Source organism: Aptenodytes patagonicus, unplaced genomic scaffold (genome assembly GCF_965638725.1).
Source record: "Aptenodytes patagonicus unplaced genomic scaffold, bAptPat1.pri.cur scaffold_82, whole genome shotgun sequence".
Lineage (NCBI taxonomy): Eukaryota > Metazoa > Chordata > Aves > Sphenisciformes > Spheniscidae > Aptenodytes > Aptenodytes patagonicus.
The window spans coordinates 29,520-43,177 of record NW_027472030.1 but is presented as its reverse complement, the minus strand read 5'-3'; the positions used below and the strand labels follow the sequence as shown (position 1 = coordinate 43,177).

General features: G+C 42.7%; 1 protein-coding gene across 1 annotated transcript; it reads left to right on the top strand.

Moving 5' to 3' along the window:
* The first annotated feature begins 12,461 nt into the window (after nt 1-12,461).
* LOC143173464 (olfactory receptor 10C1-like) lies at nt 12,462-13,385 on the top strand. The gene has a single exon (XM_076363729.1). It carries the CDS (start codon nt 12,510-12,512, stop codon nt 13,383-13,385), a length of 876 nt encoding a protein of 291 aa, XP_076219844.1. The 5' UTR covers nt 12,462-12,509.
* Nucleotides 13,386-13,658: the final 273 nt, after the last annotated feature.

The following is a 13,658-nucleotide window of genomic DNA, read 5'->3' as shown; positions in this document are numbered from 1 at the left end:
CTCTTGGAAAGAGTTAGGATTTGTCTGCTAAGGAAATAATCAATATCAACATATGTTAACTTCCAGTGGTGAAAGCACTATCTATAAAGATTATGATTCTCAAATAAACCTTTGGGAACAGCATCAAAGTCACTACCAGTCTGTCCTCCCTCCCTCCTTCCCTCCCTTCCTCCTTCCTTCCCTTCTATCCTGCTCTCTCTCCCTCCTGAAATATGTTTTAACATGTATTTAATGAACTTCACATAGACAATTATAGGATGAATTGCAAATAGTCCAGTAGACAGCCACTCTCCACACTTGCACACAGGATATGTATAAGAAAGTACATAAATATATAAAGATATCACTTATACTAATCCATAGTAAAAAGGTATACATAAACTTACACATATATAGCACATGAACTCATACACCCCCCAACAATCTGCTTTTCATTGAAAGAAATATAAAAACTCATATACATAATCAACAGCGCATATTGCATTGAAAATTCCACTCATTAATGCACACATGAATTTTTTATAAAAATGTAAATAGTCATTTGCATGGTCCTGAACATACACATACAAGGGCACACATAAGAAGTGTCTCAAAATGCTCTGTCATGAAGGAGTACAAACTTGCACACAGATTCACCAGCAGTCTTACAATTTCTTGTTAAATACCATGAGTAAAGATATACTTTCCACCTCAAGAATGGAAACCATAGAGAATAATCTGTTACTAGAAATTGATTAAGAGCAATGATGTAGTTCATAAGAATAAACTCCATTTCCCATATCCATAATAAGGCTGATGCACATGGCAGTGGTATCTGATTACTTACATATGAACCAATATGCAAAATATTGAGTATGTGTCCAATTTTTACAGAGCTGTTTTCTAAGCTGTGAACACATTAGGTAGTGCTAGGTTTCAATCTGCATTCAGGTCCTTGTCTCAGACTGGATACATGAGTAACTTAGGTTTTTTAGGTTGAGGCACAATTAATGACAGTATCAGAAAAATAGTTACCTGGTGAATTTAATCATCCTTTACTCTGTAGTTTGAGTCTTATTACTAAACCTTTGCATTGACTACAACATCATACTGGAAAGAAACCTTTTTAGACTGAACTACCTCCTGGTCAGTCTTAACTTTCATAAAGATAGACACAGATAAAGGCTGAACTGTGCCAAGCATTGATTTCAATCGTTGTTGAGGATCTCTGGGGAGTAATCCCATGGGTGGAGACACTCCATGGGGCACCCGAGCAACAATGGACTGATGACACATCTGCAAGGAAAAGCTTGTTAGTATGAGAAGAAACCCTCTGGAAAAACTGCATCCAAAATTCACCAGAAACATTACAGATCTTTCAGCTAACCAAACTGCTTTCTGGAAGAAGTTCATATGTAGCAGCTCAAATAATTTTAAAGCCAAATTCTATTTTGAAAAATAAAAGTTTTTTAAAGCACACAAAAATACATTAAAGATTTCAGTCTGAGATATTTTCACAGTATATTTCACTCAGGCTATATCTTTCCACTACATCTTCTGAGTGACACTTTGGGAAAGTTGTCTAGGCAAAGCATGTTGCTGCTTGTTTACCAGGGATGGGCTTTCAAGGGTAATTTTCATAATTTCTGATTACCTTCACAAATTTTACAGGAATAAAGTAGGAAGAAATAAAAGAGAAAAAATTGTGAAAAAAAGACTTTTTGCTACTTATTTCCTATTTATGATTTTTTTTCAATCAGTGATCCAGAAAGAGTAAAACATAAAAGCGTATCTTCCTAATTCTTCAATACTTTTTTTTTTAAAACAGAAAGCTTACTGATGAGGAAAACATTAAAGAAAATTTTCTCATGATTTTTCTACTTCCAAGTAGATTTAACAGTACAAAAGAGAGTCACTGGAAAGCTACTATGAGGTCCCCCCAAAGCCATCTCTTCTCCAAGCTGCTAAAGCCCAGCTCCCTCAGCCTCTCCATACAGGGAAAGTGCTCTAGCCCCTTGGCCATCCTGTAGCCCTCCACTGAACTCACTCCAGCTTGTTGATAATTTACTTGTCTTTATTGGGAGACCGAAAACCAGAAGCAGTATCTAGATGTGATCTAACAAGGTCTGAATAAATAGAGGGGGATAATCTCTTCCCTTGATCTATTGGCTATGCTCCTTTTAATGGAGCCCAGATCCTTTTGGTCGTCTTTGCTGTCAGGGCACACTTCTGGCTCATGTTCAGCTTGCTATCTGAGAAGACCCCGCAAGCCTTTTTGAGCAGAGCCGATCCCCAGTCACTCAGTCCACAGTCCATGCTGTTGAAAGGGGGGTCTACCTTCTCAGGAACAGGACTTTGCATTTGTTCTTGTTGAATTTAGTAAGGTTTCTCTTGGCCCATTCCTCCAGTCTGTCTGTGTCTCTTTAGATGGCAGTTCTGCATTTGAACATACCATCTAGTCACCCTGATATGGTGTCATCCACCACCTTGAAAAGAGTAAACTCTGTTGCCTTCTCTAAGTAACTCATAAACACATTAAACAAGACAGACGATACCCCTATAGTACTTCCCTTATTGTTGGCTTTCAGGCATAGTACTACCCACTAACCATCACCCTCTGAGATCAAGTATTGAACCATTTTTTACCCATCTGATTGTCCACCTACCCAGACTGTAATGTCCCAAATTGTATACAATGTATTGTGGGAAACAGTATTGAAAGCCTTTCTAAAGTTGAGGTAAATGATATCTATTGCTATCCTGTCATCTGCAAATCCTAGAAGGCTATCCTATAAGGCTTTCAGGTTGATTAGGCATGATTTATCGCCAGTTGTATCTATGTTGACAGTTCCCAGTTTGCTAAAATGGGATCCATTGCCTTCTTCAATACAGTGACTTCTTCCAGGCATCTTTCTAACTGAAATCAGTCTCTTAAGACTCAGGGCTGTTTCTGTTGCTTTCTGAAATATCTAAGAGGCCCATGGCAGTAGTAGCTACTCATATGATAGGCTTTGATTTGGAGGCCAAACGGAGACTTGTTGTCATTAATGTTAACAACATATCATTGTATTGTTTCATGCCTTGAGAACAAACCGTTGTTACTCAACAGTAACACGAATTTTAGTGGTTCCCCCTTGACTTTATTAACACACTTTTGAAATCACCATCAAGCAAAATTTTAAATTCAAAGAGTTTACTTAGAGAAAGTCAATAGCCCGTTCTAGCGTAACAGAAGGAATGAGGTATCCCTGATGATGAAGTTGGATCCTGGTACTAATTGTGCACGGAGACAGGACACATGTATGGCTTATTCATACACGCTGCAAACTAAACTAAGTTGGTATTAAAGTCTCACATTGAAATGAGACCATAAGGGAGCAGACGAACATGAGGAAAAATCTATTATGGCCTGTGTCTTACTAATGTAAATTTTTTAGCCCCCCAAAAGATCAGCAGAGCCATGATGAAACTGAACCTCTGCTGCCCCTTTGCATACAACAGAATATTTTTTGCAGCTGTAAGAATATCCCCAACCCACCCTTACTTTTGTTACTAGAGCAAAAATACTAGAAATGTTGCTGAGAAATTATTCTTAACTGATAGAAACCAATACAGATATTGTTCCTGTTCACCATAACTTCAGTGTACACTCCCCCTGCCCAGTGTCTTGCTTGTTTGTGTTGTTGCTCAAGAAGGGCTTGTCCTACGCACTACTGTGATGAGAGAAGGCGGAGAAGATGTGCTGGCATGCCTCAGTTGCACTTTCTCCTCTGATAATGAAGCAAACAGAAGCTGGAACAGAAGAGGTAAGATCAGGGAAGACAAGTGTGTTTGTATGAAGAGAAGTCAATCTAATAGCTTCTATGTTGGAAGTGAGGAAATGTGCCTAAGACAAACAAAACAGAACCAACAAACCAAACAGAAAAGCTTGAAATGGCTTCTATGCCTGAAAGACTGTTGACACTTGCACTCAGATAGCCCGACCCAGAGTCCGGGGGTCTCCCTGTCTCCCCGTGGCCTGCTGATGGACAGATTCCTGCCCAGGGATGGGTAGGATGCAGAAGGACATGCTATCTTTGGGTCTTCACTGCTTTTCTCATCTCAAAACACCTGTGATAATGGGGAGCTAGGAACGAGGATCCCTTATATCTGTCACGTGTCCAGGAGGGCAAGTGGCATAGAGCAGAGGAGGGCAAATGACAACAGGGAACTCAGAAGGGCCCATTTCCCCATGCTGGTTGAGGAATGAAGAGCTGTAAGTCAGGATGGAGTGACCAGAGGGAGTCTTCTCACCACAGCCTCTCAAGAAGCCTTCTCCCATACACAGCTGAGACTGCTACCCACATGGCATAAGCACTTTTTTTCTCAGTAGGGAGCAGCATTTGGGTGCAAATGAGTGACGGCCCAGAATGAACAGAGGGCCTTGAGCCTACACACTTGGACTGAAAAAAAATCAAACCATTATTTTTCTGGCCACAGAGGAACCAATCATGTAATTTCTAAGCCTCTCTTTCCTTCATTCAGAGGATGGAACTGTGGGTTGTTCCAGGCCACATTGAAAGGTTTTCACTTCCTTGGCAGACTATAAGTCAAAAGGACACACTGGGGGCTTTGCTCCTAAAATGTCCTTCTTTCCTCTTATCCCCCACAGGGCCTTCCAACCTAAAAGTGCTATGGAATTTGGCAGTTTGACACAGAAATGCTTCTCATTAACGGACTTTATTGTCCTAGTGTTCTGGAGTTCAGAGGTTTGGAGTACCTGGAGATCCATGCTTTCAACAGCCAAAGGATGGAGACACAAGTTGTGTTTTGAGATTGGCTGTAAATTTCAGTTTATCTTCCATTTCATCTTGATCACACAGGTCTCAGGAGAGGTCGCTGCAGAGCTCAGGTGTTGACCATGTGCCTTTTCTATGATTTCATCTTAGAGAGCACTGGCAATGCAACAAGGACCATGTCTCTAGGGCTGCTGAAGAAATATCAAATACTTCAGTTCCTCCCTGATTTAGTAGATGGAACACAGAAACAAGAGGACTGCAGAGGTAGGTAAATATATCTTGGCTTGACTGGAATTTCTCCCATAGTCATTGAGTTATCCCAAACAAGCTGAGTTCAACTGAGTCTGAACAGTTTCTGTTGTTTCTTGAACTCAAATATCATCAAATTTCTATTAAGGACTTAGTACACTAGTTTACAATTCAGCATCAGTGACTATAAGCCAAAGCTAATGTCAAAGTTGTTTTTATTTTTCTCAGATACAGCATGATCCCTTCAGAAAATATTATTAAGGTCAGTTTAATCTAATTCATTATAAGAAATTACAGCCATGCCTGAGATCTTGTGATATGCTATGTTATATTAAAATGCTTTTTCTGATTGGTTGGGGGGGGACAGTGTTGCCATTTGTGGTGATTTTTTTTTTAAAGTATGGAAAATGTTTTAATATTTATATATTTATATATCTATAATATATATAATTTAATATATATATTAAATATATATAACATTTACTTCAGTTTAAGAGACAAAGAAAACATCCAGCACGTTAAAATTTGGTAGGATGTTTTAGAGTTGGCCATCTGCATTCTCAAAGCAGAATTTTGAGGGAAGTTAAAAAGAAAATTTACAACTGACATGAATTAGAGAGAGTGCTTACCTGTCTCTAATGCATGCCAGTTGTAAAAACGTGAAACACATGAATGCAGGATGCAGAGGTTCTTTTGAAAATGCATACAAACAGCAACACATTTGTATTAGAAATACAACCTACAAGTGAAGGAGTGCTCACTTTAAAAGAAATTACCAGGGGGAGTAGAGACAGACAGAGGTGTGCCAAAGGGTAGAACAGAAGATCTGGAAAAAAGTTTGGAAAAGTAAAGGTAGAGGGGTCAAATAGTGGCGATGAGAATGAGGGAGGGATGATTCCCACAACACCCAACTTGAGGACTTATGTGGGGATCCTGAGCTCTGTGGCCTCCCTCTATAAACAACTGTCGGAGTTTCCCTTTGTTCAGTGTTGACGACGGAGCGGGAGTTGCGATTCCGGAGTAATGACAGATCTCAATATGAGTATGGTCATTCTCCTTTATTTACACTTATAACAGGGCTTATATAGTTAACTGCTATGGACACGCGCTACCTGCAGCTTGCAGATAGGTTACAGCCTTGTGTTCACGCGCATCTATGCTCTAGCAGATTGGCCCGTTCTTTCTGATCATGCGAAATGCCTTCATGGTCTTTATCTTGTTTTTTCTCCTTCCAGCTGCACATTCCTTTCTCCGTTGTTTTCTGCTTAAGTGTCTTGTTATGCCGGGTGGTGCAGTGTTTGCTCATTAAAATCAAACTCAGGAATGTCCGTTAGTGAGACTCCCATTCCCACATCTCCCCCTTTTTGTTTTACTAGAAACACTGCTGAAACCGATCTTTCAATCATTTTTCGTATACATTGCAACAAACAGGGTACACAAAACAAAAATGCATATAAATACTATTACACATATCCCTCTTAGCTTGGCTAGTCCTTTTAACCAGCCACGAGGAGGAACTGTCTGATACCCGCAAGTCTGCAAACGCAGCAGCCAGGGAGTCTTTCTCCCCGGTCACTCCCCCATCATTCATCGGAACGGATGGGGTGGCTGGGCACGCTCTTCATAACAACCTGTAATTGGTTAATCACAGCTCTCCACGCACTCACAATACCCTTCTCATTGGTAGCTGTCGGCTGGTCTCACCGATCTCTGCCTCCTCCTTATCCCGGGTGTTGTTCCGCTGTTGTTGTTCATCACGTGGCGAGGCTCCTTCTTCTGCTCAGGGAAGGATGGTCAAGGTCACCAGCCGTCTTTGTCAGCATATCCCTGCTACTGTTAAAAACATGGGTTGCTCAGGGATACCAGATCGTGCCCCTGCTGTACCAGCCACTCCTCCACAATTCCCCCTTCTTGTTTTTGAGCAACCCAGACTTGATTAACAATTTTCATAATTGCTTTCTTCACACAGCTAAAAATTATACAAGAGCATATACTTATTACTAATATAACAATTAAAATGCGTAAGCTTTCTTTTATTAAACTTATTATCCAAGATGGCAGTTCCCCAAATATATTCTTAAGCCAGGTATCGAATAACCCGTGATCTTGTTGAATATTCTTGGTGTGGTCCTTTAACCATTGTAGCTGTTTGTGGATTGACTCCCCATGGTCAGACAGATTCATACAACACATCCCTTCAAAATCCTCACACCCATGTCCTTGTTCTAATAACAGAAAGTCAATAGCAGCTCTATTCTGTAAAATCGCATGATGGAAGGTATCCTGATCTGCAAGTAATTTTTCAATAAGCTCTGTTGTCACATCAGCCTGCTTTTTAGCCCAACAAGCTAATTTCCCTACCTCATTTAGGGCCCTCGCAGCTGCAGCGCCTGGTACAAATAGTGAAAGGAAGACCTTTTCGGTGTCGCTAGGCAGAATTACGTCATCACGACAGTCTGGGGAAAGACCCGTGGCGGCTCTTTTTTGTCTTTGTTGTTGCCCTTTTCTTGTTATGGTTTTCCACCAATTTTCTCCCGGGGCCAACAAGGTCAATTTTCCTAAGTAGCATGGCCCTCCTACAGCATTTGCTGGGATACCCTGCCAGGCCCTGTCCCCACATATTAAAAATACCTGTGGGGGCAACACCTTTGGGGTACCATTGTTACAGATCCCTATTCCTCCCTTTGTTTCCGCTCCAGCCGCTCCTAAAGCATAGCTATTACCACTGTCATTGGTACCACAAAAATCGCCCGCATCCTGATACTTGTAGTAAGATGCGTGAGAGGTGACATTAGTCCACCCTGTCCAATTTCTTGCCTGGTAGAAGTGGATACCCGTCTGTAGGGGTCCCCCAAATATAAAACATGTCTGAGTCCAATTTTTAGATGTATTTCCAACTCGCATCGACCCTAATAGTTCCAACTCCTGGGGATTCCAGGGTAGCAAGTGATTTAATCCTTTTATCAAGTTAGCACTACAGTTGCTAGTTGCAGTCACATTAGTACAACTGCCATTACTGAACACGGCAAAGTCACCTTCATTATATCCAGGCATACCTAACAAACAAGTCCTAAACGGCTCAGTTGCTGAGGCGAGGGAAAGGCAAAACGCGGGCTGCTCTGGTTTTTTTTGCCCAGGTTACCCACATATTTTCCCTTGGGTTAATGCGATGTATAGTTGCCGACCCTGGGATTATTAAGATTAGCCCAATTATGATCACATCTGCCTGGCTCAACATTTTCTCTTCTAGGCGAATTGCCTTTCTTTTTTTGGTTTTTTTTGGGGGGTTTTTTGTTTGTTTGTTTGTTTGTTTGTTTTTACAAACAATAATCAATTTGGCAGTTTCGTGGACTGTATTTCGTGTCCAGTGGTTATTAATATTCTATACAGCACTATTTCTTTCAGATAGCAAGTTTCACACCACCTTTGTGCGCGCGTGCACCGGGCTCAGCACTTCTTATCACAATGGTACAACTGACACAATACCCACGGCACACACCGTAGGCACTCTTTGTTTTTGTTTTTTTTGTTTGTTGGGGTTTTTTTTGTTTGTTTTTTGTTCCCCCCCCCCCCCCCCCCCCCCCCCCCCACGTATCGCCCCCCACAAGCGATCGACAAAATGACTATACGCTTCAGTGGCACCTTGCTGTACAGAACTAAAAGATGGAGTGGACGAACCGGGTAAGGCTAAAAAGGCGTCTAGCACCAGTTTGGCAGACAACTGCAACAAAGCAATAGGAAAGACCAACTGAGCATTAATATCGTTAAACCTTCCCGTCCCCGTTATCATTTCCGCGGTAATCCCATAGAGGGGATCCCCCTGCGTTTGATGCTGTGCCGCAGCACTTGCCGCCTGCCGTGACCATTCCGACCCCCACAACAAATACTGCGTAGGTGACAATAAAAGCCTCATAAGGTTTTGGCAGTCAGCAGGGCACATCAGGTCAGCCGAAAAAATCCAGATTACAATTTGACATGAAGCTTCTGATTTTATCCCATACTGGGACACAGTGTTTTTTGCTTGCTGTAGGATTTTCCAATCGTGAGGTGCCCACTTATTGCCGTTATTCTCTTGCAGCACAGGAAAAGCACTCGCCCCCAAGCTGGATACCGCTTGCCACTGCCCGTCCAGCATAGCGTCTCTAGCCACTTCGCTCCAGCGTCTGGGCTGAACCGTCGCTGGTGGTCCAGAGAGGCAAGGGAGTAGGGATTCCCCTGATGCCCCGGACAGGTGCTCCATCCCTCCCCTCTGGGCTGTAATTGTTAAGTCCTGTAACTGTTGCACTACCTTCTTCAGGAGCTCATTAGTCTCAGCCATACTCTGTTCTTTGCTGTCACCCTGTGGCGGAGTAGACGCACCTGAAGAGACTCCTAGAGGCGGGGCTGTTGGCCACGGAGGGGTTAACGGAACCAGCCGCTCCTCCTCTCCGGGTCGTCGCTCTTCCGCGACCGCCTCAGGTGAAAGAGGGGCCCCGTTACCGCTAGTTTCTGCATCTTTGCAGTCCGTAAGCGGAGGGTACGTTTCAAGCAGTTCAGAAGCACCGTCACCCCCCAGAACACTATACTTGGCTTCCAAGGCAGTTCGTTTGGGGGTACCCGACATACCTCGGACTGCAGACGGCCCAAAGAACCGAAACAGTCCAGATGTTGTATTCTTCGGTCTATCAGGCAAGGGTTCTGGGGCTAGCATTTGAGTGGCTGCACAAGCCACCTTTCTTTCAGCTTTCATGGCTTTTAAAGTCTCTGACACAGACCTCCATAGTTCCCGCACTGTTTTAATCTCCTTCTTTGACTTTTCATCCCCCGTGATAGTCTGCTCCCACATAATATTGCCAAGCTCTCGCCACTCAAGGTCAGAAAAAATAGTTTGACTGTCCTTAAAATGTCCCCAACGTTGTCCTTATTTAATCAACGTACATAATTGTTTTACCGTTGTCTCGATCCCTCTCTTGGAGAGGATGCTTACGAGCAACACAGCTGCTGCCTCTGTTTCCATGATAGCGGTCGCTCACTGGGAGGCAGTTGGCCAGACTGCTCCGTTATCTTATCCCCCTCCGATCATCGGGATAGTACAACTCCCAGCCGCCTTTCTCCCGCTCCCCTTCTCTCGCTGCTCTTACCGCAGTCTCGAAGATATGCGCCGAACCATCCTCTGCTACCAGATGTCGGAGTTTCCCTTTGTTCAGTGTTGACGACGGAGCGGGAGTTGCGATTCCGGAGTAATGACAGATCTCAATATGAGTATGGTCATTCTCCTTTATTTACACTTATAACAGGGCTTATATAGTTAACTGCTATGGACACGCGCTACCTGCAGCTTGCAGATAGGTTACAGCCTTGTGTTCACGCGCATCTATCCTCTAGCAGATTGGCCCGTTCTTTCTGATCATGCGAAATGCCTTCATGGTCTTTATCTTGTTTTTTCTCCTTCCAGCTGCACATTCCTTTCTCCGTTGTTTTCTGCTTAAGTGTCTTGTTATGCCGGGTGGTGCAGTGTTTGCTCATTAAAATCAAACTCAGGAATGTCCGTTAGTGAGACTCCCATTCCCACAAACAATGAAGAAAAGTGAAGTAGACAGTCACCAGAGAGGCCAATTCAGAAGTGCTAAACCAGAAGCGTACCTGCACGGTAGTCTGAATGATGCATTGGATGTACCTTACCTCTAGGGGCTCACCTAAGAGTGGGATCCATCTTACCAAATGGGATCATGTGAAAGCTAAGCATTCTGTCTCAAAAAGTCATTGGGGTTTCCTTTATGGTCAGTGGAAAGAGGAAGGTGCCTTTGAAAGCCTCCTGAAGGAGACCTTGTCTACCTAAGTTTGGGTACCAAAGATAAAGGGTTACCTTTTCCTGTCTGAAGACCTTATCTGTCTTTCCTGCCTTCCCAAAGACTTTATTCACTTCTTCTAGAGGTCTTGCTTCCCTGAGTAAACTAGGTCCCACCTTAAAGTACAGGTTGTACCATACTGTGCTGTACTGTAAAGTATATGACCCAGTGCTATTGATAACTGCCTGTAATAATTCTACTTCTGATAATGCACATATGCAGAATCACACAACTATTGGATTTGTGCTTTCTTTTCAAAATACATATTCCAGGAGAAATCTGATATATTATTTCACCTCATTTTAGACATTGATAGACATCTGTACCTGAACTGACTATTGAGACACCTGTGACAGTTGATGGAGAGAAATACATTCCTCTAATGAGCAACTTCTCAGGTCCATTTTAGGCTTTTACCTCAGAACAAGGCAAATTTGTCCTCTGGAAGTGCCTATTTCTACCAGCGGACACTGATTTTCTCCTTAATTTACTTCTGTGTAAGTCAGTTGAGGCAAACTCTAATCCTGAACAAGCTTTTAAAAACCTACACATTCTCTGGGCCATTTTCTCTTTTAACTCAGGAGGCTGGTATGAAGCCTCTCTTTTCTCTGCTGAGGACAGACTAGTCTAAAGGCTTGTAGGCATGATCATGATGAAGCACCCTGAGAGGTTACAGCATCTTTCTTGAGCCACTTTATCTGGTCATGACTGGTGTTGGTTTACCCTGAATTCTGTGCCTAGGAGTTAGGAGATGTCTAAACAGTTATTCAGTTTCATTGTACAGATACATGAAGTTCTTGGCAGACTTCAAGGTGAATAGAGTGAGACTTGTCTCAATCCTAATGAAGATCTGCAAATCCTGTGCAGTTGACTTGGATAACTGAGACATACGAAACAGCATAGGACACCTATGTATAAGCGCCTAAATGTCCATGCATACGCAGAGATCTGAACTTGTCATCCAATGCTTCCTAAGCTTTCAAAAGAGAGAGTGCACCATGACAGGTCATCTCCTTCATTTTAAGATTTGTAACTATCATATGTGTCCAAGCTCCAATTCAAGGTGACTGAGAGTAGAATGAAACTATGAATTTAAACTAAAATTCTCCAGAGGTCAACTATTGTTCTAACAGAACATGCATATAACACAGACATCGTACCAGGTTAATATCAAATAGGTGGGAGGATGGAAAAACAGACTTATGGGCTGCTGGACAGGTTGGGTGGGATTTGTTCTGATTGTTTATCAAGACATCTAAGATTTCAGCATCTGAAACACAGACATCTCACAGGTGATTGAGAAGCCTAAACATAGCTCTATAGATTTAGATATCATAAGCTATCCAGCATATCCACGCAAGGCTCACAAATGTGGCACAAGATCCACCTGAGTGCACCCTGTCTTCCCTGCATGGCAGATGGTGGCCAGGGTGCACATCATCAGTCTTCTCAAAGAGCAGTAGATGCATTGCTTTAGGACTGGAATTGACTTTCTGAATTTCATGTAAGCTACTGCTAACAACAGAGCTATTTGACTTAAGAAATGTACCATGCTGTTTCATTGTTGTCACTGTGTCTTTATTGTTCCAAGATGAAATCCTCTGAAGAAGGGACCACTGGAAATAAAACTTCTGCAATCACGTTTGTTATCCTGGGTTTTTCTCATCGCCCAGATATGAAAGTCATCTTCTTCATCCTATTTCTATGTATTTACATCATCATGGTGCTGGGAAACCTAATTATTCTTCTTGTAATTAACATGGACCCTGTCCTCCACACCCCCATGTACTTCTTCCTCAGAAACTTGTCATTTCTGGAGATCTGCTACACCTCTGTCACCCTGCTGAGAGTGCTGGTCAGTCTTCTCTCAAGTGATACATCCATCTCTTTTGCAGGTTGTGCTGCGCAGATGTATTTCTTTCTGTTCTTTGGGGCGACTGAGTGCTGCCTCTTAGCTGCTATGGCATATGACCGCTACCGAGCCATATGCAACCCTGTGGATTACATGGTTATCATGAATAAGAAAGAATGCATGCAGCTGGCTGCTTCCTCATGGATATGTGGCAACCTTGTGGCCCTTGGGCACACTACATTTATTTTCTCTTTGCCCTTCTGTGGCTCCAACGTGATCAACCATTTCTTCTGTGAGATCCAGCCAGTGCTGATGCTGGTGTGTGTGGACACTTATTGGAGTGAACTACAGATCATTCTGGCTGCTGCCTTTGTCATCATGATGCCTTTTCTTCTCACTTTGGTGTCCTACGGCCTCATCATTTCCTCCATCCTCAAAATCGGGTCTGCCAAAGAAAGGTATAAAGCATTCTCTACTTGCTTCTCACATCTCACTGTAGTGACATTATTCTATGGGACAGTTGTGTTCATCTATATACGTCCCAAATCCAGCTATTCCCTGGATGCGGACAAGGTTGTCTCTCTGTTCTGTTCTGGGGTGACCCCTATATTGAACCCTTTTATCTACAGCCTTAGGAATAGGGAGGTGAAAGGGGCTCTCTTTAAAATGAGAATGAAGCTATTTTACCACAACTTCTAGGTTAGTTCCCCTCAGCTGAACAACCATCCACAAATATCTGACCTCAGAAGAAGCACCAGCACATTGCCAAGGGGGATATAGGAAAGATCAGTGACAGGACTTTAGGATAAGAAGGCACTCAGCTCACCAGAGTTTAAAAAAAGTAATTAGGTGTCTTAACAGGAGTATCTGGTGGCATTTGAAGTGCATAGCCACCAGCTGCCATTATAGAACATGTGAATCTCCATTAAGTTACAGTTGCCAGTATCACATGAAGATCTTGGATACAGAAGG